The sequence below is a fragment of the Caenorhabditis briggsae genome (genome assembly GCF_000004555.2).
Source record: "Caenorhabditis briggsae complete genome, chrIV, whole genome shotgun sequence".
NCBI lineage: Eukaryota > Metazoa > Nematoda > Chromadorea > Rhabditida > Rhabditidae > Caenorhabditis > Caenorhabditis briggsae.
The window spans coordinates 8,023,223-8,048,264 of record NC_013487.2 but is presented as its reverse complement, the minus strand read 5'-3'; the positions used below and the strand labels follow the sequence as shown (position 1 = coordinate 8,048,264).

The 25,042-nt window shown below is 40.0% G+C and overlaps 8 protein-coding genes across 8 annotated transcripts; 3 read left to right on the top strand and 5 right to left on the bottom strand.

Moving 5' to 3' along the window:
• Window positions 1-942: 942 nt before the first annotated feature.
• On the top strand, window positions 943-2,081 carry CBG05774 (the record flags this gene model as incomplete). Its single annotated transcript, XM_002633041.1, has 4 exons — window positions 943-1,433; window positions 1,476-1,542; window positions 1,591-1,957; window positions 2,005-2,081. 4 exons carry the CDS (start codon window positions 943-945, stop codon window positions 2,079-2,081), a joined length of 1,002 nt encoding a protein of 333 aa, XP_002633087.1.
• Window positions 2,082-2,641: 560 nt separating this feature from the next.
• Window positions 2,642-4,200, bottom strand: CBG05775 (the record flags this gene model as incomplete). Its single annotated transcript, XM_002633042.1, has 8 exons — window positions 2,642-2,731; window positions 2,781-2,906; window positions 2,954-3,138; window positions 3,183-3,350; window positions 3,475-3,547; window positions 3,598-3,780; window positions 3,826-4,041; window positions 4,087-4,200. The coding sequence occupies 8 exons, from the start codon at window positions 4,198-4,200 to the stop codon at window positions 2,642-2,644; spliced, it is 1,155 nt and encodes a 384-aa protein (XP_002633088.1).
• Window positions 4,201-5,067: 867 nt separating this feature from the next.
• Cbr-grsp-3 lies at window positions 5,068-5,633 on the bottom strand (the record flags this gene model as incomplete). The annotated part of the gene is made up of 5 exons (XM_002633043.1): window positions 5,068-5,117; window positions 5,164-5,223; window positions 5,271-5,360; window positions 5,409-5,525; window positions 5,576-5,633. 5 exons carry the CDS (start codon window positions 5,631-5,633, stop codon window positions 5,068-5,070), a joined length of 375 nt encoding a protein of 124 aa, XP_002633089.1.
• A 392-nt stretch (window positions 5,634-6,025) lies between these two features.
• Cbr-cyn-12 lies at window positions 6,026-6,580 on the bottom strand (the record flags this gene model as incomplete). Its single annotated transcript, XM_002633044.1, has 2 exons — window positions 6,026-6,330; window positions 6,376-6,580. The coding sequence occupies 2 exons, from the start codon at window positions 6,578-6,580 to the stop codon at window positions 6,026-6,028; spliced, it is 510 nt and encodes a 169-aa protein (XP_002633090.1).
• Window positions 6,581-9,559: 2,979 nt separating this feature from the next.
• Window positions 9,560-10,054, bottom strand: CBG05778 (the record flags this gene model as incomplete). Its single annotated transcript, XM_002633045.1, has 3 exons — window positions 9,560-9,667; window positions 9,723-9,938; window positions 9,983-10,054. 3 exons carry the CDS (start codon window positions 10,052-10,054, stop codon window positions 9,560-9,562), a joined length of 396 nt encoding a protein of 131 aa, XP_002633091.1.
• A 775-nt stretch (window positions 10,055-10,829) lies between these two features.
• Window positions 10,830-20,244, bottom strand: Cbr-hecd-1 (the record flags this gene model as incomplete). Its single annotated transcript, XM_045235564.1, is given in 20 exon segments — window positions 10,830-11,011; window positions 11,060-11,327; window positions 11,374-11,518; window positions 11,566-11,985; window positions 12,029-12,192; window positions 12,313-13,481; window positions 13,526-14,401; window positions 14,601-14,931; window positions 14,978-15,145; window positions 15,191-16,633; window positions 16,674-16,946; window positions 17,001-17,114; window positions 17,252-17,389; window positions 17,436-17,816; window positions 17,828-18,484; window positions 18,529-18,705; window positions 18,828-19,010; window positions 19,054-19,545; window positions 19,595-19,839; window positions 19,887-20,244. The coding sequence occupies 20 exon segments, from the start codon at window positions 20,242-20,244 to the stop codon at window positions 10,830-10,832; spliced, it is 8,184 nt and encodes a 2,727-aa protein (XP_045093154.1).
• A 2,265-nt stretch (window positions 20,245-22,509) lies between these two features.
• CBG26362 lies at window positions 22,510-23,355 on the top strand (the record flags this gene model as incomplete). The annotated part of the gene is made up of 5 exons (XM_045235563.1): window positions 22,510-22,592; window positions 22,639-22,786; window positions 22,834-22,959; window positions 23,001-23,111; window positions 23,155-23,355. 5 exons carry the CDS (start codon window positions 22,510-22,512, stop codon window positions 23,353-23,355), a joined length of 669 nt encoding a protein of 222 aa, XP_045098530.1.
• Window positions 23,356-23,806: 451 nt separating this feature from the next.
• On the top strand, window positions 23,807-24,887 carry CBG05781 (the record flags this gene model as incomplete). The annotated part of the gene is made up of 5 exons (XM_002633047.2): window positions 23,807-23,898; window positions 24,156-24,264; window positions 24,374-24,607; window positions 24,655-24,783; window positions 24,828-24,887. 5 exons carry the CDS (start codon window positions 23,807-23,809, stop codon window positions 24,885-24,887), a joined length of 624 nt encoding a protein of 207 aa, XP_002633093.2.
• Window positions 24,888-25,042: the final 155 nt, after the last annotated feature.

Here is a 25,042-nt window from a genome sequence, read left to right as displayed (position 1 = left end):
GTTTCACAGGTTTACTGAAGTGTCTAGTCTCCGAAAATTCCGAATTTTGAACAGTCGGTTCGTGCCCCTCCGGGCTGAACCTCATGACTCCCTCCCACGGTACATGTCTCATAGACAGGTTTTGTCTTGCAAAGTATTATCTTCACAAAGTATTATCTATAAAAATTATCTTCGCAAAGTATTATCTATAAAATTATCTTCACAAAGTATTATCTATAAAAAACATAATTTTTATGTGTTGCCGCAGAAAATTTTCACAATATTTACAGCCAGTTTGGCTGAAATGTGCAATTCTGCGCTAACTCCTCACAAGATTTCACTTTAACTTTCCATTAGAGAATGTCTTCAGTTACTCGAAACAGCAGAAACGGAAAGTGATAAAAACTCCGATTTCTTTTACCATTCATTTTTCTGCCGCCCACTTCGGTTTTTCGCTTTTTTCTTTTCTCTTGTAGATTTTTCAGTGAAAAAATTACATTTTCGAAAGTAAAAAACAATTACATTTTCGAAATCTACGTACTCGATTACATAAGGAGACAAATTTTCATATTGAAATATCTCTTCTAGCCATAGTTACAGCCAATCAAACAGCCGAAACAACCCTGGGGGGAAAAATAATTAGGCTCTGTAAACGATATCAAAAAGGAGTCAACTGTAAAAATACCTTTGACATTATAAAAAGTTTTTTGTTAGTTGTTCGTTTTCCGATATCTTTTACAGGAAGCGAGATAATTGAGCTCAAAGTTAACGGTTTGGGTGGGCTTCTATTACGGTACTTTTCAGTTCAAGTCTTTGTCTAGATCATGTGCTGAGATCTCCTGGGGCCTGTGTTAAGTTGTTGATAGTATCAGCTGCGTAGACTGTTTACCAGAAATTCAATACTCCGAGGAGATACAGAGAATCGCGTGTGTATTCAATGTTACTTCGTTATCGTCAGCTATAATGCGGTTTTACGAAGTTATGGATACATTCACAAAATGTGGATTTACAAGTGTCACTATTGTAAACTCATATCTCATTTTTCTAACAGTTTTCCATATCAAAAGAGTCACTGGAACATACAAGGCAATGGTTCTTATATTTTCAACGATTGGAATTATGTTTTCTTCTTGGGAACTTATAGCTCGTCCATTTGTTCACAATTACAATAAAGGTTTCATATTCTTCAGCCTGAATACATGGCTAGAAGTTCCTCAAAAATTTCTTCAAGTGGCACTTGTCATCTACGCCAGCTTCTACCTTTGGATGGTTTCTCTAATTGCTGTTCAGTTTTTATTCCGTTACTATACACTTGTTAATCCTAAAATTGCGAAAAAATTCAGTGGGAAAGGAGTAGGCGTTTGGTTACTGTACTCACTCTTCTGCGGTTTAGTTTATGGTTCGCTTGTATTTTACTTCGGACAACCTGATGAATATTCAGATGAGTACATGAAGTAAGTAAACTCTCCTATTCTTAGAATACTAATATTTTCCAGAGAAGAGATGATACAAACATATGGTTTAGTGGTGGATGAGTTGCCACGTATTCTTATGATCCCATATGTGAGTCATTGTCAAATACTTAGGCCAACCTTAGAATCGTGTTTTTAGGATTCCGATGGATCAGTAAGAATAAATGTTTTGTTTCTGATATTGGGCGGGTTTAATGTGGCTGTCCAGTATATTATCATCATTTACTGCGGTCTTCGTATGCACATATTCATGACACGGGAATTCGCGAGATGTTCGATTCCCAACAAGAAACTACAAAAACAATTCTTTCGAGCATTGATCGTCCAAACTGTAGTTCCAACTATTCTTTTTGTTTTTCCAGCTTTCTTCGTTCTATTTTGTCCTCTTTTAGATATGGAAATGCATTTTCAAACTGGTTGGATTTATGCTGCTTTGAGTTTATATCCACCCATTGACAGTCTAGCCTTTATGCTCCTTATCTCAGAATATCGAAGGGTTACAAAAGGTTTGATTATCTCAGAAGCTTTCCAATAAGGATGTTTTGCTTTTCAGAACTTTTCAAACTCATTTTCCCGGATAAACCTCGACAAGTGGCAAACGGATCAGCAACCCTTGCTAAAACCGGATAATTATTTATATTTCATTGCATTTTTTTCGCTAAACTTGTAATAAATCTTCTGAGCTTGATCTCTCTAATTTTTAGGTGTTGTCGAATTTCAAAAAAACTGGCACCTGACAATTTCGCGGGCGGCGTTCATGTCGATTTACGAGGCCCGCCCCCAAATCTGATACTGTATTACTTAAACGAAATTAATTTCTGTAAATTTACAGTGATTTTCCGCACAAAATTGAGATTTCTTGATAAGTATATGATCTCTGTCAGTTCTAGAATCTTCATCGGACAACGTTAGCTAATAAAATTGCGGAAATGGCCGAACGAGGCGAACGTTTGAAATTTTATGGCTTGCAAATTCTCAGGTGCCAGTTTCTTTGAATTCGATAATATGCTCCGAGACGGAATTCGAAGCTGAAGCTCTTGAACTTCCAGCGATATCTTCTTGAAATATGCATTTGATTTTTTGATTTTCGTTTATTTAAAAAATGACAAACATAACAAACAGTTCAACAATGTAAAACAACGGTAACAGAAAAAGCAACAGGACAAACGGATAAATGGCATTTGAATTGGCTAATAGTGATCCATTTGGTTCTTCGGAACGATATAAGCTCTACGATGGTCAATGCTGATTGGAATGATTTTTCTGAACATGTAGAGCTTCTGAAAAAAAAGAGTATGTAAGATTTGGCGAATGAAAATTTTTACAAACCTGAATGTTCGAGTTTCTGAAATACATCTTCAGATCATCATCGCTTTCGTATGGGTATCTGTAGATAGTTCTGAAATCGAGATCTTCAAGAAAGTCCCAGTCGGATAGTTTCATTTTCTTGGAGTGCTGAAAAGAATGGCATTGTAATTATGTTTTAATGAATAGTGTCATACCGAGAGATCGAGATGAAAACGCTGCAGAAATTCTTCGTGTCTGATGAGAAGAGGATTGAATAAGTCGATGTTCCAGGAGCTATCCTGAGTGACTGATCTCTGTGAATGACCAACTCTCGAAACTTCCGGGCGAATCATCATCAAGTTGTGTGAACGCTTCATAAAGGAACGAGAGAACATCCAGCCTGTGAAAATTAAATGGGATTTATTGCAATTTTACTTTTCATACCGTTGTTCCAGCAGGGTGAATCAGTAAGCCAAAGAACGTCTCCTAGATTTCTGTCCTGCCAAACGTCGTTGCCATGTCCACAAACACCATGAATGATTGAATCGATTTCCATCGCACGCTTCCCGGTGAAAAAGAAGTCAGTGAAATCGTCTCCAATGTGTTGATAATCTTCAAAGACATACTAATTGAATACTAAAACATTATGGTGTTGTTCATGACATAAAAAAATGTGATAATAGATTCAAAAACCACGTTTTCAATGTCTCAAATAACCCCATTAGTCTTCTCTTACCAATGAGAGTGATGATATAATTCTTGCGGTGAATTCCGAAAATTCGGGAAGCTGCAGAGCGCCTATCGGTATCCTGAAACCATCTTATGAATATTTTCAGTTTTCCAAGCATTTGTGACGTACATTTAAAGCTACTGCTTTTGAAGTTTTGTTGACCCAAGATTTCAGGAGTTTGTAACTAACTCCGGAAATGTTTGTTGGAGTGAAAAGGAATATTTGAAGATCTTCTGGCATTCTTTGAGACATCAGGGAAGTGATCAGTCTTTGCGTGTCGTTTTTATTGGTGCTTTCGATAAGGACTGCCACCTGAAAAAGTTATCATTTATTCAATGAAGACAATAGAGAGCGCACATCTTTCATATCTCCATTCTTGCGCCCTTCGGTCACAAAATGTTCGAATTTGATATTGTGCATTGGAAAAACTCCAGCTTTCGACATTCTCGGGAATTGATTCGGGGTATCGAAAAAGTGAGGAGATTCATGACCGATTTTTGGCTGTATAGCAATGCTTTCAGCGATGACGTCGGTTATTTTCTCCAGATATTCGATTTTTCTCGCAAGAGCTTTCTGAAAGTCAGGTTATGAATCAAGTATTTAACTGATATGTCTCACTTCTCTGCGGCCAATCGCGTCCAACCGAAACCCGTAAGCAATTAATGTTACAACAACAACAGCCAGAACACAGAAGATTATTAGGTTTTTTAGCTTTATAGAATTTTCCGACATTCTTCAGAAAATGACGGTTTCGTTGGATGAACGGAAAAATGTTGACAGCCGTGTGAAGAAAATAATTTAAAGGCTCAACACTATGTTAACACTGCCGACTGCCGCAACGAATACAGTAACCGCAGAAGGAAAATAAAAAAACGGAAGCAGTGTCAACATTTCAAAGCTTCATGGGGTTATTCATGTAGCGAAAATATGTATTGAAATGCATTTCCGCGCCCTCGAAACTCAATGCATGAGCGTCGCGAAATGTATTTCAAAGCATTTCGCGACATAACTGTAAAAGCATTTCAATACATCGCGTGGCGAGATATTTTTTCTGGACAAAGAGATGCGCCTTTAAACTTTGTGCAGTATGGGGAAAATCTTTAAAGGCGCATACCTTTTTCCAGAAAAAATATCTCGCCACGCGATGTATTGAAATGCATTTACAGTTATGTCGCGAAATGCTTTGAAATACATTTCGCGACGCTCATGCATTGAGTTTCGAGGGCGCGGAAATGCATTTCAATACATATTTTCGCTACATGAATAACCCCATCAGATTTGCTTCAAATTCAACGAATTCAGTGAATTCTGTACAGAATTGCGAAAACGAAAAAAGTAAATTTTTATTGAGACATCGTAAACAGTAGAATACACCGCGATCTGTTTTTCAGGTGATTCAAAGTAGAAAATTAATTTTTTCTTGATTTACAGAATAACAAAGAAAAGATAATGTTTTCATAGTTTTTGTTCTTTTCTGCTACTTTGTAAAATATGCGGAGAATTCATTTTTCTACCTTGCATCACCATATAATGGGGAACGGAGCTCTATTAAAGTTTTTATCGTAATTAATGTAATAAGTCGAAACCCGAAATGTGTGATTATCCTTTTCCACGACCTCCTCCACGGCCACCGCCACCTCTGCCGCCACCTAGAAAACGATCTATCAGTGAAAAAGTATAGCTGGAAATTCAGACCTCTTCCTCCTCCACCTCCACCACGACCGCCACCGCCTCCTCCGCGGCCACCACCACCGCCTGTAAAAATATTTATAGTCTCATGATTTTGTTTTGTAGAATCTTACCTCCACGACCTCCACCGCCGCCTCCTCCGTTGTTGCCACCCCATCCACCATTATTACCTCCACCGCCCCAGTTTCCTCCGCCACGACCTCCTAAATAATTCGAACTATCGAAAAATTCGAGAATGATCAAAAACTAACCCCATCCTCCTCCTCCGCCTCTACCCCATCCTGGTCCGCCGCCTCCGCCCCATCCGGGTCTTCCTCCCCAGAATGGCGATGGTCTGAATCCCCAAGGCGGTGGTGGTCCCCAGCCCCCTGAAATTCAAAATATCATACAATTTCCCTTCTAAAAAAGTAGGACTTACATTGTGCACAGGACTCGAAAACGGTCAGAAATAGAACGAATAATGCCAATTTGTGCATTTCAATCTAGAAAAACTGATGAAATCAGGAAGTCGTCTGCTAGAATCGGTTTATTTATACGTCCATTTGATGACCTTGGTAGTAGAAGTAGGCTGTAGAGTGATAATAATCAAAGAAGAGAAGAAGACACAAATCAGATCGTTTACTTTCTCTCTCGTCTTCTGATCTTCTCGTGACAGTTTGTCGAACTGACCGCTTCTTCTTTAGTTGAAAAGGATGGTTCTGGTTCCCTATTGGATCAATTCGAAGAATATGTGTGTCATACATCTTCAAAAGAATCAAAAATATTTATCATTTCAAACCAAATGGTGATTCAAATTGAGAACAAATAAGAAAAGTAATGAAAATGATATTTAACAGGACAAATAAATGAGCGAAGAAAATTATAGCTACTACGAGAGGGTTGATGTATCTGATGGGTAGGCTTTGATGATTCGAATTTCGGTCTTCGGACGGTCGTGGTTGTCAGTATCCACTCTTCCTATATTCGCGATCACTTTCATTCCAGCTGCCACTCTTCCGAAAATTGTGTGCTTTCCATCAAGATGTTGAGTGGGAGCCAGGGTGACGAAGAACTGAGATCCGTTCGTGTTCGGTCCTGCGTTGGCCATTGACAGGATCCCAGCACCTGTGTGCTTCAGGCGCTCGTCGATCTCATCAGCAAACTTGTCTCCGTAGATAGATGCTCCACCACGTCCTAAAATTTCATGCTACAATATGTCAAAGCACAAAAAATGTTTACCAGTTCCGGACGGATCCCCTCCCTGGATCATGAAGTCGGCGATGATACGATGAAAGATGGTTCCATTATAATAATTCCTCTTTGCCAGCTGCGAAAAGTTCTGACAAGTGCGCGGGGCATGATTCCAATACAATTCGAGCGCCACTTTGCCCATAGTGGTTTCGAGGATGACGAACGGGGACTGGTCGCTGATCGGAGCAGGCATTTTCTGAAAATGGCTGACAGAAAAAAAGGAAACTGACGAAAGTTACGAAAAAAGAAAGTTGAGATCAAACAAGTAACAAGATAGAAGTTTTGAGAATTAGCAGAGATTGTAATGCCGCGTTCAAAGTTGATTTCCAGGAGTAACTTCCTGGAAAAACGCTGTCCACAGCTGCGATTGCATACTTGTAAAATTCCGGGCCGGCTCGCCAAAGCCCGGGCCGGGCCTGAGGAAAATTTCAAGGCCCGGGTCCGACCCGGAAGGCCCGGTAGCAAAAATTAATTTTGTTATTTTGAGCCGAATTTTGAGCTCTCAATACAATTTTCTATATTTTTTGTGCTTTTTGGATTGTTTGTCTGTTTGATAAAAAATATCAAAAAAAAATTTCTTGATCGGAAAAATCACATAAGGGTCCCCCCTTATGTGTTTTTTGAAATTTTCAAAACTTGTGGAATGACAGGCCCGCCGGGCCTTCGAAATTAGGGAAAAAGCCCGACCCGGCCCGTTACAAGTATGTGCGATTGTTTTCCAGATTTGCAGCAACAGTAAACTACTGTATCGCTCGTTTCGACTGTGTTCTTCCTGTTGATTCATGTCGATTTACGGCGGGTCTCGAAGCGGAGGCCTCTGGAAAACAATGGCAGCTTTGGACAGCGTTTTTCCAGGAAATTACTCCTGGAAATCAACTTTGAATGCGCCATAATAGGCGTTAAGCACTTTCTTTGCTAGAGAAAGACTATGATTTTACAAGAACTTGTTCTAATCATCTGACTACAACGAATAGCGTATGAGGGACAAACGAGGATAAAAGAGCGAGCTAAAGAGCTAACAAGGGAACCATGTTTAGCCTTCATCTCAGAATTTTTTCTAAATTTGCTCATTTATAGTTTCAAATACGGGCTTTCTCGTGGTGTATTCGGTTTTCTGCACAAATTTCTAGAAGCCGAGAAAAGTCCATATGAAAATATGCTGTTTTTTTGGTCTCCTCCTTCCCTTCCACTTTTCCCGTTCATTTTCTTTTTTCTTTTTTTTCTTTGATGTTGGAGGAATGCTTTGAACTTTTCAAAAATCAAAACTATGTTTGCTCTATTATTTCAGTAGGAAAAAAGCTCGAAAAAGATAATTTCTGAAAAATTCTTGAAGCACTGCTGAAAAGCCTTATCTACTCAAAATGTCAGTCGAAATCCCCCTATTTGATCATATTGGTTGCTGAACTGTTATAAATCTGTCAAGAAGTATGTAAATCTATATTTTCACAATATTTGAGTGCTATTGGGTGATTTTCGAAGGACTACGTGATTTTCGAAGGATTCATTGGAGTTTTGGAAGAAATCACTTATTTCGGATTTCAAAACGGATATAGGCTACAGAATCTTGTGAAAAGACTCATTTTATCATTTTTATGCGTTTAGAATCCATTTTAACACATTTAAAAATTTTTCGAAAAATTGAAAATTTTGCAAAGGGGGCATAAATTTTTATGGCAAAAAATTTTTCAACATTTTTTTTTTGAAAAATGAGGAAACTTTGCCAGATTGTAGAGAAACCTTTAAAATTGCAATTGACACTCAAACAATGCCAAAAAACTCCCATTAACCCTTTCAAAAACTCACTCCAAAAGTGAGAAATTAGTACTGAAATCACTTAAACAGCCCATAACTCGACTTCTAGAAATTTGTGCAGAAAACCAAATACATCAAAAGAAAGCCCGTATTTGAAACTATAAATGAACAAATTTAGAAGAAATTCTGAGATGAAGGCTAAACATGGTTCCCTTGTAAAGAGCGAGCTATAAAGACATGCGCTCTTACGAGGGGTAAACGGTAAAACTGGCATCGGAACAAGAATGAACAGGAACGGTGATAGATAGAGAGAATTAGAGATAAAAAACAAAATTACTCGCGGTATGCGCGGTAGAACAAGATCGAAAATAACGAACAAAAGCTGAAATAAATTTCCTTCTTCGAATTTCCCTGGGTCCGCAACTAGGCGTGACGGTGTCTACACATTGTGTACCTTAAATTACGTCATTTTTTCGGCACTTTTGGAGGTAACTCAAAAAAGATTATTTTGAGTGATCACTCGAGTGACATAACTTTTCTTTCAATTAAGTGCATCGATAAAAAAAACAAAATTCAAAAAGCTTAAAAGAAATTGATTTATTCGTGAACCGAAAAGTTTGGCTTTTTAGATTCTGGGCATCACTTTCTTCCCCAATTCTTTCCTTTATCGGTCATCATATTTACATCTATAATATGCTGAACCATAAGTACAGCTTGAAAAATGGTTTTGTTTCTGTAAACACGCTAACAATTTTTGAACGAAAATTAAATTTTTAGTCAAATCTACAGTAATCTGATTGCTTCAAATTCTATCAGGGGTCTCAATTCTGATTTTTATGAATTGATTTTGGTATCAAAAAATCTGTCGTAAAATTCTGCACATTTTCTACCAGTTTTCATCATGATTGAATCAGCAGATTTCTTGGAAATCCCCGAAAACCTTCAAAAATGACGAATTCAGTTGATTTTTTAGAAAATCTATCAGGGCTTCTATTTTTGGGTTAAAATAGACGTTTTTTAGTTCAATTTGCCTGTTTTTTAATTCTCTACAATCTCTACCTATTTTGAAAAAAAAAATGTCGACCCAGAATTGTTAAATGCCTAAAAAGCTAATTTTCCACTGTATCGAGAAACGCGCCAACAAAAAAAAAATCAGAAAAACTCGTTTTATAAAATTATTCGCCGTGCGTTGGACTGTTCATAATTCCTCATGATCACTTGAAAAAATGGCCCTTATTGCAACTATTTTATAAGGTGTTATAAAATTTGAAATTGAAAGACCTAACTTTTTTTGCTGAAATCGAATAAACATTTAAAGCGATGAATAAAAAGCGAAAAAATGGTTCGATGACTAGATGTGGGTTAATGAAAGCTCTGGAAAAATACAAATAAATGCAACCGAGACCGGAAGTCAATAATATTAACGATTAGCAGCCATGGATCTCATTTTGTTCATTGCTTGCTCTCGACATGCATCCACGTACTTCTTCTGTTCCTCTCTTACTTTCTCCAGATACTCTTCATGTTCCTGAAATATTCAAATTTCAAAATTGAGAGAAAAAAACTGAATTTGTTACACCCACTTTCTGGTGTTTTGGCTCAACGAGGGCTTGAATCTTCTTGGTAATTTCATCCACACTCTCCGTCATCGTTTGCATTTTTCCCATATAGAAAAGTCCTTCGACTGGAGTTTCCGACGATTCAACGAGTGCATGACTGGCACGAAGGATTCCATCAAACTCTCGATGACGTTCGTTCCGTTCGAAACGGTCCACGAATCGGTCGATTTCAGCGCGAACCTTTAAATTTTAGTTAGAATAATTTGAATTCTCAAAGGACTTACCACTTGAGCGTGATCGAAAATGTGCTCACCGACCAGTGTGATATCACGAACAACTGTGGAAATAGAGGCCATCGTCGGGGTTTTTGAGAATCAATTTAGAAAAGAAACGAGGACTCTTTGTTTGTTTTTGCGATTGTACGAAAAACAATTCGGTCGGAGTAGTGCCCGTTGTGATCGGATGAAACCGTTGAATATGCGTCACGATGTGTTTTGATGACGTCAATTCAAATTAGATTCTTTTTTACATATTTTGAAGTGCACTATTTCAATATTAAAATAGAGAAGATCAACTCTCTTTCACCTGGAATTCAAAAAAAAAATTAAATAGATTTTTCAGTTTTATTTGTCAGTTAACACAACTGATGAGGATTTCATAGGGGAAAATAATAGAAAGAGAAGAAAAGTTTCCCGGTCGGGAACTAAAGTGTAATAGGGGGATGGGGAACAAATAAAACAAAGTTGCGAGAGGAACAACTTCTATTAGAGGGGGTGCAACACGTTTTAAGGGGGGAGGGGGTCCTTTTCACAGATGTGTGAAAATGCTTAACCATATGAATTGAGGTTACTGTAGAGGATTAAAAAACGAAACTCTTCAGTAGGAAACTACCGATACTTGAGGAGATTGAAATATTTCAGATGAGAAAACCCAGAAATTGAAAAGAAAAAGGATTGAAGTTTGAAATAAGAAACACAACTCAATAATCGACGGGAAAAGAAATGTTGGGGCTGAGATGAAGAACAGGAGAGAGAATAGGAAAAGAACAGAGATTGAATCAGAAGTGCTAATACCATTATTTGTACAAAAAAGAAATGAGAACATGGAGAAACGGAGGAGGAGAACGAGATATTAATTGAGATGGAATCCTTTTTCGTTGATTGCAGTCAGAAGACGTTCCCGAAGAATTTCAGCAGACGAATACTCCGGAAGCTTCAGATAGTGCACACAAGTGTTCACCGAAGGATAACTTCCATCTCCACTTTCAACTTTTCTCACAATTGTTAATCTTGGATGAAGATTAGCGAGACCTCCTGAAATTTAGTTTTTTTTTCGGGAAAATCAACTACAAGTAGACATACCTGGTGGCAGACTGGAGCATCCGGTAGCGAATTGCAAGAAGTTCTTTCTCTCTTGAGCTGTGAGCGATTCCATCACATCGACGAATCTCAAAAATCCAGGGGATTCTCGTGTGTATCCAAGCTTCGGTTCGGTGTAGTTCAGAATATCGTCCCGTGACCACTCTGGACACTGTTCACCAGACAGGAGACGTTGGAGTTCTTCTGGAGAGTAACCTCGGAGACTGCTCAGTGGGAAGACGCGGTCGAAGCCCTCACGGAATGCGCGCATCTGAAAATGAGAATAGAATTCAGCAGTATCAAACTTTTGACGAAACCTGCTGAGCAATTCCAGAGTTCAGATAGAATTCTTCGCATCTTTCCACATACTGCTCCACGTTGTCTACGGTGACATCAATGTCTCCTCCTCCGTCGACGAGCTCCATTTCAGTGTATTGGAACACTTTCGATGGTGGGTTGACACTGAAAATTAACACCTTACTCACTATAAGATTTGTAGCATAACATACGTGAAGTTGAGAGCAAGATCTTCCATTTTACAGGAGGATCCCTTGATATGTAACTTGATTTCAGCGATTTTTCGTCGTTTCATAGTCTGATCCATTACTTCTTTTTCGATCATCTTCTTGCGGTTAGAAACAGCAATCAACTCTTTCAAGAAACTTCCTTTCACTGGATTAACTTCTTCGAAATCGTCGAGAGTGAGAACGTTGTGCAAGTTCGGTCCATGTGGTTGTTCTCCGACTTGTGGACTGACAAGCAACTTGAGGAAAGGTCGAGATAGTGGCAAATCAACAAGACGACCATCAAGCAGTACTTTCGCAAGGAACACTCCCAATACACGGAACATATCTGATGCTTTCTTCGTTTCTTCCGTTCCTGGAGGTAAAGGTGCTGGGAAGAGTCCTCCCATACGACGAACGTAGAAACTGAATAAATTTAATTTACTAGAAGAAGCTCGAAATTTAACACATACCCTGCCGGTTTCTTTCCTTCACCAAGATCGATTTCTCTCTCTTCTGCATTTTTCGAAGCATGGGTATCATCATCATCACACACCCATAACGCCAAAGACTTTCTTTGCAACTCTGCTGCAACGAGAGCGTAGAACTCGAGTGTAGGTCCGAGACCAGTTCCTTCTTCATTTGTATATTCAATCTCGAGAACAGCTTTACGATCTGCGTGGAACTTCATCAGTCGAATAGCTTGGTCGAGGAGAGTCTCTTCGGCTCTGGCCACTTTCACTCGTTCATGACGGAGACGTCCAACACGGTATTCATGATAACGATCATGTTGCCGGGCAGCAGCATTACCTCCTTGAGCACTTCCTCGAGCACGTTCAACAGCTGCATCGCGGCGTTGTTGAAGCCAAACGATAGTACGCGAGACACCGAAAGCTGTTGCCTGAAAAATTTCCGTTGAGAAATCAACTTTACTTTTGCAGAATACTCTAGACTCAGAGCGAGATTTTGAAAAAAAAAACTTACTTGCATGTACATATTTCTTGTTTCCACTGTGAACAGGCAGGGATATTTGTAGATCAGTCGAGAGCACCACTCTGGAAGTGCTCTTGCGGCGACAACTAGCGCGTCGGAAAGAACTTGCGTTATTTTCAAAGTCAATTTATCACTGATGAAAACGTTCGGCGATATTTCAGCTTCAGGAATACTTTCTTGGAGTCGCGCAAGGAGTCGAATTGTCTCAAGACACTGGTTCACTTGAACTGGGGTGGAACTTTCTTCGCTCGGAATTTTGGTGACCTCGACTTTTTGGTTATCGGAGGAACAGTAGCAAATTGAATATGTTGGTTCCCAAATTCGTCGACCGCGATCACTCTTCGTGGCCCAGTTAGCATTGTTATTGATCTTTTGCATGTAACTGAACACTGACGAACAATCATCATCCATTTCGAGCGTGATATTGTCCACACCAGACATGTTTGGACCACGAATGAAGAATCTAACACTGTCTTTTGTTCTTTTTGCAGACGTTTTTGATGGTCCAAAATCGTTAACAACAGCTGGTAACTCAACTTCCAAAGTTTGGTTCACATTCGAACGGCCAGGGCGTGGATCGAAAGCTGGAATCAGAGCTTCGAATGAGCACTTGACAACTGTTTCATCGTCCCAAGGATTTCCTCTGCTGGAAGCGACCGCTCTAGCCATTGCAGCACGTTCTCGATTCGAGCCACTCATGAGCTCCGAGAACTGACGCCATGTGATAGGAGTACGAGCGGCAACCATGGTAGCGAAGGAGTCCACAGGCATTCCAAGATGAGCAGCAACTTCATCTTCGACTGAATCACCATCGTCTGGTCCATCTTCGGAGAAATCGTAATAATCGTCTTCGTCCATCATTTCATCCATTTCCATGCCAGCTGCAGAGGGATCTAGAAGCGTAACTGGATATCGGCTTTGCATTAAACCTGAAAATCAAAAATAAACAAGAAACATTATATCTAAATCTCACCTTTGAGCACATCGGTGTAACTTGACATCTTCTTGAACCATTTCTTCGGTTTCTTCGATCCACCCTTCTTTTGAGCTTCATTCGTATTGGCATCCTTAGCAGAAGATGAAGCATCAGACAAAGATTCTCCAGTTATGACTTCTTTCAATTTGTCGAACAAACCACGCTCATTTGCCAATAGCTCTACAAGCTTCTCTTGATTCTCATTAGAACTTTCATCGTCATCGTCGTCATCGTCATCATTGTCTTCCTCATCCTCCACGGTTTCTTCTTCTTCGTCGTCTTCTTCCATAGCATCATCTCCTCCGACAGTTTTATCCTCTGAGTTTGATTCATCCATATTACTGTCTCCTTCTGCTTCGGCTGAAGCTTGACGCTGGCGAGCCGCAGCAAGATCTGGAGCCGAAACTGACAGAGTCTGGTTCTTGTCATCGCGTGGTGTTGATGGAGTGCCAGCAGCGTCTCTTGGAGTCATATCCGAATCTTGCTGTTGCTGTTGTTGCTGTTGAGCAGAATCCATCGAGATCTGTGAGTTCGAAGAAGCTGCAGATCTCATGCTAGCTGCTGAATCGCTTTCTTCTCCACCCATTGGCTCTTCTTCTTGCTCTTGGTTTTCAGCAATTCTTCCGAATGCGTGAGGGATGGCTCGTGCAAGAAGATTTTCCAAAGAAGGAGTCTGATGTTGAAGAGATTCGGCTGAAGCAGCTTGTCCAGTAGAAGCGACCGACGGTCCCGCTGATGCTTGACGATCATCAACGAGATTTGTCGTAGACATCGACTTCTTTCCAATCGCTACTCCGGACGAGCTTCCAGATGCTGCAACTCCGGCGGGCGCGGGGTTTTTGACAGAAGCAAATCGAGAAAGAGTTGATGCACCTGGAAAATCATTGATAAAGAAAAGAAAATTATGACCCAGAGAAAAATGAAACAGAATAGTGGGAGATTGCTAATATTTATGTCTACTGGTGTGAAAAGGGATGTAATAGCACAGGCTAAGCTATAAGAACATAAAAACACAACATCGAACCAACAATAATTAAACCAATCAGCGTATGCAAAAACATATGCGATGTACCTGGCTTGTTATGTTGTTTGTGTCTATTCAAGCCAAACCCTAGACCAGACGCAAGCGATGATAACGTGGATGAAGTAGATGAGGGAGGAGGAGTGGGAGATGCTCCCGATGAGGTAACAGTACTTATCAATCTCGAAGCAATTGCAGGAGATGTAGACGATTTGGATGTTCGCCATGGGGGAATGGGGAGATTGGGGAAAGGAGAGGACGAAGATGAAGAAGAATTCTCACCTCCACGAGAAGAACCAGAAGGTACTCCAAAAAGTGCTGATGGTGGTCCAGATCCCTTCGCTGTGTAGAAAGCACGATTTCTTCTGACGGCGTCCATTACCTAATAGTTTGACAATTATTTTTCTACTGATTATTTTGCTACTTACCGAGCTCGGTATTCCCGAAGGCATCGATGGTGACGAATAACGATGACCAGAACTGGAAACTCGCTCAATATCGAAATTTCCGTTGGCTCCATATCGATAAGAGTTGGAATAACCGTTTTCCCAGGCAACATCTACCCATCCACTTTCTGGTGGACTAATGATACGTCCCTGAATGATATCATGGTTTCGCGAATTTTCCGATTTTTAACTTACCATTTTTCCTTCACCACCATCTTGATCTTCCCATCTCCAGTCTTTTCCACGAACCACCTTCGCCTTGCTATCGCTCAGTTTGTACGAATCACGAACTCTATGACGAGATCTTTGCATCATTGCAGTGACTGTCTCAATTGTGAGTCCCGACTTAAGTCGATTGTTGTTCTCATGAGCAGGCAGCATGTCTAAGACTTGTTCCTTCGTAAGCGGTGGCAATGAAGATGACGAGGACGGCCCAGATGAGGATGGACCCGCGATCGATTCTTTTTTTGGTGCATCTTCAAATATTTTCTCGGTGACAGCATCAACGATATCTCCATAAATTTCGAAACCAGAGCAACTCAGATAGTGGGTTTGACCAGACGAATTCTTGCCGTTCTGCGCAATACGATAATACCTGTAGGCGACGGTTCCTTTTTCGGGGACATGCCAAGTAGCAGTTGATCCCGGCTCTCCAAGACTCTTGTCGTCGACATGGTTGATAATGTCGTCCCACTTTTTCGAGTCGATCGATCCTTGAAGGGTCCAGTTTCGAAGAGCCGATCTTCCATATCCTCGAGAATGACGCATTGTGTAGGATGTTGGAATGAGGAAAACTCCAAGATCAAAAGTAAAATGGGAATTTTTGTCATCCGACGAATGACAGTTGATTGGGTTTGAATCGCGAGAAAGTAGGTCTTCAGGTTTACCGAATGGTTGACGAGGATCGGAGCAAGTGACTTTCACAGCTTTCACCGTTGCCGGATTGGTCCAGGTTGGGACAGTCTTTCCATTGGTTCCAATCCAATAAATTACTCCATTCTCATCGAAATCACTCGTATGTTTCAACACAACTGATTTTCCCTTCTCTTTCAACTCTTTGATTTCTTTCACATATTTATACTGTGATCTTTCGCGATCATGCCATTGTCGTGCTACCAGCTTCATCAAGTATGTTTTGATTGCTCCAACCGATGCTAATGGTTCGCATTTGATGACTTTTCCAGTTTTGTTAACAATGTTCTCATCGATATTCTCTTTTCCCTCTTCACTTGGAATCATCTCCAGTTTTGAACGAACACGACGAGAAAGAAGTTGAAGACCAAAAGATGAGCCTCCAGGAGAATCATAGAGATACTGTGGGAACTTTTCGCTGGCTTCGAGTACAGCAACGATCTTCAGAGAAAGTTGAGATAGTGATTCACCAACGCGAAAACTCTCCATGAAAATTCTTCTCATGTAGAAATCTGTTGGTGATTTTTCGATGGCCGATAAAAGTGCAAAAAGTGCAGGAACGATTCCCGAGACTGAGAACTCAAATGTTGACAAACGACGATCATCTACCACAGAATCGTACAGAATCTTGATAGCTGCTGTGTACTCCTGAATTCGTTCGATTCTCGCATGTTTTGCACTACGATGTTTGTAATTGCTGGCAGTTTTGACTGAGTGCAAGCAACTCTGAAAAAAAAGGAATACAGAAAACAAACTTCGAATATACACTCACTTCGATCAATCGAGCAGCTTCCTCAAGGCGTACCAACGCTTCTCTTGGCTTCGCATGTGCCTCCTTCAGATGATCATTCCAAAGTTTCCATGCCAATTCTTGCACTTTTCGTTTTTGAATGTCTTGTCGGAACTTCATTTTTCTTGTCGTCACTCCATGCGAACTCCATCCAGTATGGAAGGGAGGAGGAAGTGCATGTTCTGGCATCACGTTGGTCTTGCGTCCTGTTCCCGATTCGAAGAGGAATCCACCAGCATCATCCTGAATCTACATAGTCCATAACTTGATAAAACAATCTATAATAGAAAATGATGAACTCACTTTGATCGTAGTCACCATTGTGTTGGCTTGTCCAGATGGGGCGGAAGAAGAAACTGACTTAATTTGAAGCTCAGATGATTTAGAAGACCAGAGTTCCCAAGCAGGAACTTCGAGCTGGAAAGAAAAGAGGTTTTTTCTTGTAAAGTACAAAAAATTCCATACTTCATTCAAAAGGAAAACAAGAAGCTAGAAAATATCCGTTCACGAATATGATCAAACAAACAAACAAAAAACAAAAAAGCACCACACACCTTCTGACTGACCTTCTTGGCACTGCTTGGAACACCGAGAACAGAGACAGGGACAGTAGACCAATCATCGTCAAAGACGCCTTTTACTGCATTCCAACGAGACACCATTTCATGGCGTTCGGTTTTCTTGAAGTTTTCCTGCAACACATGAATGTAGGTAGAATTGTTTCGTACCACAGTTTACCTTCTCTTCATCACTCATTTGCTGGTCAACATTAGCTGTTCCTGTGACGAACTGAACATGTGAATCATTGTCGGCTAGGTAACGGAACCATCCATTTGATTGGAACGGCAATTCAATCAACAAAACGTCGCTCCAAATGAATAGAGATGTCGGTCCACGAACGATACGCCATTCCTTCCAACGATATGGAGATCCTTGATTGAGTACAATTTTGGTCGGCTTTTTGTCAGCTGCTGATGATTTGTCCAGATTCGCAACACCGCTTAATTTAGAAACGACTTGAAGAATAGCTGAAGATGCAGAAGAACCAGTAGTACTACGTGGTTTAGGAGCTGCTATTTGAGAAGAAGTTGAAGGAGTTGAAGGTTCGGGTTCTGCCATCTGGAAAAAACGTATGAAGATATTCCTAAATTAGAAATCAAAACCTCAATTGACGGCTGAGCTGGTTCCTCTCCTGCAATATCTGCAGATGGCGGAGCAGCGTCCATAATATCATTTGACGAAGAAGATGGTTGATTCTGGAAGTCAATTTCCATAGGAACAACTCGGGATCGTCCTTCCAAGTTTATAGCAGCCAAGACTTCCTCTAATCCCTTTGGTGGTTCCTTTGCCATAGCTTCGACACGTTCAAACACACCAAGACGAATGAGCTCTGTGACCCAAAGTTCCGAGTCTTTTTCAAGAAGGGATTGTAGAATCAGAAGAACTTGTTCATGACCCTCATAATCATCCTCTTGGTCCAAAACGGACACGACAACAGCTACTAAAGATTCAGCTCCAGCGGTCACATCAGCTGACATTTTTCTGGCTGATCGAGTCACTGCAGCGTTATCTTCTCCTGCACTTTGACGAAGATCTCCAATGTTTTCAACTATTTTTCTCATGAGTGACAGCGATGTTCGTCGAACAGTCCTATTCAGTGATCGTTGGAAGATATCGCAGAAAATTGGGAGCAACTGGTGGAGAACTTTTCGAACTAGCTGTGGATTAGGTAGCTCTTGTTTTGTTGACGTTCCTGGCTGTTGTGATGCGGAAGCTTTCGTTTTCTGCTCTTCTTCTGAAATTTCAGGGTGAAAAAGAGAAATTATGTGACGGATAACGTACTGTTTCTCATGAATGTGCTTGGTGACTCCAGAATATTCGCAACCTGATTGTGATCATCATCAGATCTTTCCCGTGCTTTGTCCAATGCAGTCTTTCCGTCTTCGTCTCGTAGATCGGGATTGGCGCCACGCTGAAGCAGCAATTTCACAACCTGAGATAATAAAAGCTCACTCGCGAATACAAGTCACAAAACCGGATGTCTGGTACGCGATAGTTTCTCAGTTCAAGTATAACTATGTCTTTTGATAACATTCAAAATTTACTCGAACTGAAGCAACGCTTACGGACACCAGCATCGTAACTCACGTCCGGTCGTCCGAAACAGGCTGCATAATGCAATGAACTGCTTTTGTGCCCTTTATTGACATCAGCCCCTTTATCACACAAGTACTGTACCATTTCGATGGAGCCAAACGCAGAAGCCCAATTTGTCAGTGATTGTCCAACATCATCAGCGAAATTTACGTCAACCTGAATAGAAAAGTACGCATTATTGCTACAAACGGTTCTTTACCTGTCCGGATTCAATTGCGTCGACTAAAGCTGTTAGGTCTTTCTGTCTGATGGCGTCAATCAACTGTCTGTGAACACGTTCTGCTCCACTTCCTGCTGCATAATCACCCGATACAACTGATGTGAGTGGCAGAGCACTACGTCCTTCACAAAGAAGAACCAGTAACAGATCGCACAATCGGAGACCGTCAGTAACAACTCGTTCTTCTTTGTTGGTCAATGTTGCTTTGAGTCCCTTTATCATATTTGGTGATGTGAGAACTTTTTCTGTTATAAGACTTGAGCCGCGACATAGGTTGCCGATCAGGGAAAGTACAATTGAGAGAATGTTGGCGGACGCGGCTACTGGAGAACTTTCGTCGTTTGAAGACACCATTATGGAAATCAAGTGTTCAACAAGGTTGCTGTGCATTGCAAGTTCAGCCGGATCCATCATTTTTCGAACGAAGCGGTCTGTGAGAGCAGCAAAGCAACGGAGGGCACTTTCTGAGACCTGCAAATAATTTAAAGATTAAAGAAAGTAAGTAAAAAAGATCATAAACCTTTGGATCATCATGCTCTAAAAGTGCTCCAAGGCTTTCTGCACATTTTGCTAGTTCGAGATCGGTGGGTTCCATTTTCCCACACAACCTTGTCACAACTGACATTGCTGAATGCATTGTGTCTTTGTGAACTTGGGCTCCGTGGACTCTGACTAAGTTGAGCATTGCATTGATACCGCCTGCATCGTAGACAGCCATGGTTTCTCGTTGACATACATGTTCCAGAAGTTTGACACATTGTTCCGCTACAAAATTATATATGCTTAAAAATGAATAGAATAAATCATTCTACCCAAATCTTTGCTGGATCTGTCTGACATTTCTGCGGCCGCGAGACGAGCACAAATGGCTTTAACGGCTCCGTCGACTTGTGTAATACGACGAGTGCACTCATTAGATACATCGAGGTAATATGTGATTGCGCGTGCAGTCACTTCCAGCACATTATCCGGCGCTGTTTCGTCTATGAATATTTTACAAAGTGCTGGAATAAATGTGCGCGGTGGACATGACTCAAAACAGCGATCGATATTGTCAGCCATCAGAAGAAGCATGCATAACTGTTCCAATGCCATCAACTGCAGATCCCGTTCATCTCCTATACCCGTTTGAAGCCACTCCAAGAGTGTCTCTGGATCTATTCCATCCATTTTTTGATCTGAAATTCTTTTTTGAAAAGTTGGAAAATCAAAGAAAAATATACCTTTTCCTCTCTCAAAAGCGAAGTGAATACGGAAGAACCAACTTTAAACAATTATTTATGAAGGTAGATTATATGTATGGTAGTACCCAATTTCCTGTAAAAAGGTATCAATAAGGTTTGGTTCTGTAGACGGAGAACAATAGGAAAATCATTGAGAAAATCAAAGGATGTATTTTTATTGATTTGAGGAAAGATGCGCAAGGTATTTCTACTTGGGTTTGGTTTGAAATATGTTTTCTTAGTTCGTTGTGCAAGTATCATCTAGAAAATATCCCGAACTTTGTTCGTTTTGAAGTATCAAGGTCCGCGATGGATGAGAGAAGAAATCACATAAAATCTGTGGAGGGACGAAACGAAGAGAGGTGTGGCAGCAGGCGAATGCGGCGCGAACGTCACTATACACATTTTCGGTGGAGCGTACTTGCACAATAATACGAGAGACGAAAGGAAGTTTGGCCAAGTTTTGAACAGGATATTGTAGTCATAGAACTACTTTAAACACAAACTAACATCTCTATTGATTTTAATTTAATTTTTAAATCTCACTTATTATTGATGACTGGTTCTTACAATTAGATTACGGTAGTTTTGAGACATTTTCAGAATATACAAACCGGGGGTTTGCAGGTATCATTGTGAAGTCTTTGAAAATCAAAAAAAAACACTATAACAAGAATGACATTGCTCAGTTTGTAACTATCTTCTGAGTGTAAAAAATTGGTACAAAATCGTACAGTTTGAAAATGAGACTCGATGTTTACTCTTCAAAGTTGCCATCACACACACACACACACTCAATTTTTTTTTCAAAAATCTAAAAATATTAACATCTATGAAGTGTCGTCCACGAAGTTTTTTCTTCCACAGCAGCCAAGATGGATGTGAACAAAGACAAATAACCCTATTTTTCTCTGGACCTCTCCAATCTTTTGCTGAAACTTTGTTCAACGACTATTTCAAGACTACAAAAAAGAGAATGGAAAACCAAGAGAGTGAGCGAGAGAATCAGCTGATTCTGCGTGCCCCTTTTTAGTCTTGGGAAGCGAGGAACAGAGAAGCAGAGGATATGAAAGAAAACGAATAACGAAAAGAGGCAAAAGCAGGAATTACGGAGAAAGGGGGTGAAAAGAATAGAATCCAAGCAGGCACAACAATTATTTCAAATATGAATTTATGTGTTTAGAACAGAATTGAACTTTGTTGTGAAATTGTTTTAGCGAAAACAAGAAACCAACATTTGGAAATGTTATTTGAAGTATGAAAAGAAGACAACGCACTTTTTCTCTAACAGCTCAATAGAAAACTTGTTATTGATTTCCTATTGTTATTGTGCTCATATGAGAACTCGGACAGGAGAGAAAAATCTAGCAAACCAAGAGTAAATGGGCTACCAGTGAAGTGGATTTGAGAGTAAACGGGAATTTGTCATATAGAAAAACAAGGAGAAGCGTCTATTTCAGTGAAGCATTTCGAGCATTTAGCCGAGCCAAATCGGCAACACCTACGCATTTGAATGAAACGGGTTGGCTGTAATTTTCTCTCCGGGTCTAAAGCAATACATTTTGAAGAAAATTTCGAAATTCATCTCTCATTGAATATTGAAGACAATGCAGGCTACATTATGCAGCGAATTTTGAAGCATGAGACGTTTCGAAAAGAATTTTTCGCACACTAATTCCTTTAAATCAAATGAATCAGCCATCGCCCTTCTGTCGCGTTCTCATTCGGCCATATGGCCTCTAGGACAAAGCTAATAGGAATAAAACGAAACTAGTTTGCTTCAATTCAAAAGGGAACATAAAACATTATCAACTCAGTTTTCGAAATTTCCAGAACTTTCTACCGAACAACTTCTGTATACAAAAAATTTGAAAAAGCAAAGAAAGGGTCGAGCGAGTTCGTGTTTATGAATATTTTATTGAAAATTTCCAAAACATGGAAGGCAGAGAGAGGTACAAAGAGAAGCTGTTCACATCTCTCGAATTTACGAAAATATTTCTGAAGAGTAAGGGTTTCGAAATTTTAGTGAAAAGTTAAGACCATACACCGAGATGACATATACTTCTACTTTTCAGTTAGCGTGAAAAACTGCGCGTGAACGGAAACACGAAAACAGCAACGTAGAAAAAGATGTCAACTGGGAAAATGATGACGACTGAACAGCGACTAATTTTCTCAGATTACCACCTGTCAGCTTTAATCTCATACCGAAATGCGGACTGGAAATACAACAGAGCGAGAGGCGCCATGGAAATTGGAACTTAGATTCGACAGACTGAAACCGCCAAAGTGGAAGTGAGTGAAGATACGTTTCGAGACTGAATGCAATTCTTGTGTTTAGGAGACCATATTTGGTTTGGCTTCACTTGTTTCTCAAGATTGTTCCACTGCTCTTATTGCATTTCGGTACACCTGGTTATCGGTATATAGAGGGAGGCAAAGGATATTTAATTGATAACATTCATGTTGAATTCAATGCAGTTATTTTTGTAAATGAATATCGGGAAAATATTCATGTTGAGAAAATATTTTTCAGACCATCATGGTCCTAATTGACTTCTTTGTCACAAAAGATATCCTCGGGCCAAAACTGACTGGCCTACATCACGGATTCAAGATGAACGGAGAAAACAAGATCACCTATCATTTCTATGCTGAGAAGGTTGGTTGTAATAACTGCTCCTCATTAGTGAAAAAATTTAGGACTTTCTCACTCGGTATCCTGCCATTGATCGTGACAGTTTCTTCACCTTCCTGGTGATTTTCTCCGCTATTTGGATCATGCCAACTATCTCAGCAATAATAATATTATCGGTAAGCAAGCGAACTATATATTGGTAGAGACCTAGTTTTTCAGAAATTCTGGCTTCCATTCAACATTCTCGGATGGGGAAGTGTTTATCTGAACCTTTACTTGTTCGTCCAGACTAGATATTACCAGCAATGGACAATGCCTAAATTTTTTGCCGCATGGCTCCATAATTTCTTCATGAGAATCGAGTATGCGGAAGACGATTCGGGAAGTAGCTTCGGAAACGCCTATCGGGCAAGATATTAGTGTTCTTCTGTTCAAATTAATTATTGTATTTCGTTGGATCAATAGAATAAAAAAGTTAAAATTTACTCATTCCGTACTACATTTCAATCCAATGAATACTCGGAATTTTCGAGAAAAAAGAAACTATTTGCTAATCGCTATGAATTCGTTGCGAAATTTCGACATAACTATTCTTGAAACAAAAATCAATTGAACAAATGCGCTATTGTTTGAGTTTCTATAGAAAACAGAAAGACAGAAAAGGGAAGACTGGGAAAATGAAAAAAAAAAGCGAACAAACGAAACATTTCTCTGGAGTGTTCTGAAAGGAAACAAACAGAAAGATACTGTAGATGGTCCGCAATTATTGTCTTGTGTGCAAACACCATCCAATACGCGCAAACGCTTTCTACATTTCCCACGTCATTCAACACACTAGAATTCAGTGAATTTTGGGTGGAAACTCGACAAAATGTCAGGATTCGAAAATGATATCTCAATCGGAGCTGCAATGACACAAAATCAGTCATCACAAGGAGGAGGATTCAGCCTTCAGATGTTCGGGTTAGTTTTAATAACTGTTTTATTCAAAGCTTTGTGGAGAATGGTCAGATTTTCCCATGATACTGATTGTGAGATGAAACGTTAGTTTATTGAACAGAAGATTTATGCAGTTCTAGAACAGGCCGAAAATCCTGCTAAAATAGGAAGTTTGAACCTAGGATTCAAAATTTTGGTAATTCCTAGTTAGTTTCAGCTCCCCCTCTTTATAGAAGATTTATCCAACATTTTTGAAGAAGGCCCAGCTTGATTTATTTCAGAAAACCAACAATCGTGCTTGCTCATCTTTCATTCAAAGCGGCGTCGTTGTTCTTCTACTTCTTTGCAAACTTCTTCACTGATTCTTTTATCATCCAGTTCTTAGTTATTGTGAGTTTTAGAAAATTGAAGCACAACAAATGTGGTCATTTTTGTACGATAAGTTTTCCATTTCCTCTAAAAAATGTTACCAAAATAGATTAAACAATCAGTATTTCAGCTTTCACTTCTTTCAATGGATTTTTGGACTGTGAAAAACATCACCGGACGTCTTCTGGTTGGTCTCCGATGGTGGAATTTTGTTGATGCCGACGGAAACAATCACTGGAAGTTCGAGAGTGCGAAAGACATGACTCGTTTTCCAGCCATTGACCGACGAGTTTTCTGGCTAGGATTGGTTGTAGGACCAGCTGCATGGACCTTTTTTGTCGTCACTGCGTTTTTGACACTCAAGGTTTGAATTTCTAAACTTTCCGAACTGACATATATTTTAAATTTCAGTTCGAATGGATGATTGTAGCTCTTCTTGGAGCTCTTATGAATCTAGCCAACCTTTGGGGATATTTGCGTTGTCGCTGGAACGACACTGAGCAAATGACTAGTTATTTCCAAAAGTGGGCATTCCTCAATGTAAGTTTTCGTATGCTTTTCACTATAAAACTGTTATTTGACAGGTTCTCCGTCGTGCCCAGCAACCACCACAACAGTACCAAAATCCTGTGTTCAGTGCATAATTCTACTGCTCCTACGAAGAATCCATAATACTAATGTATTTTCCTCACTAACGCTCCCCATTCGTTTCATCTGTATTTATACCATACTTGGTGTTGTGTGCAATCTCCTTTCTTTCATTCACTCTTCCCTATTGACTGTGATCAATTCCCCGTTG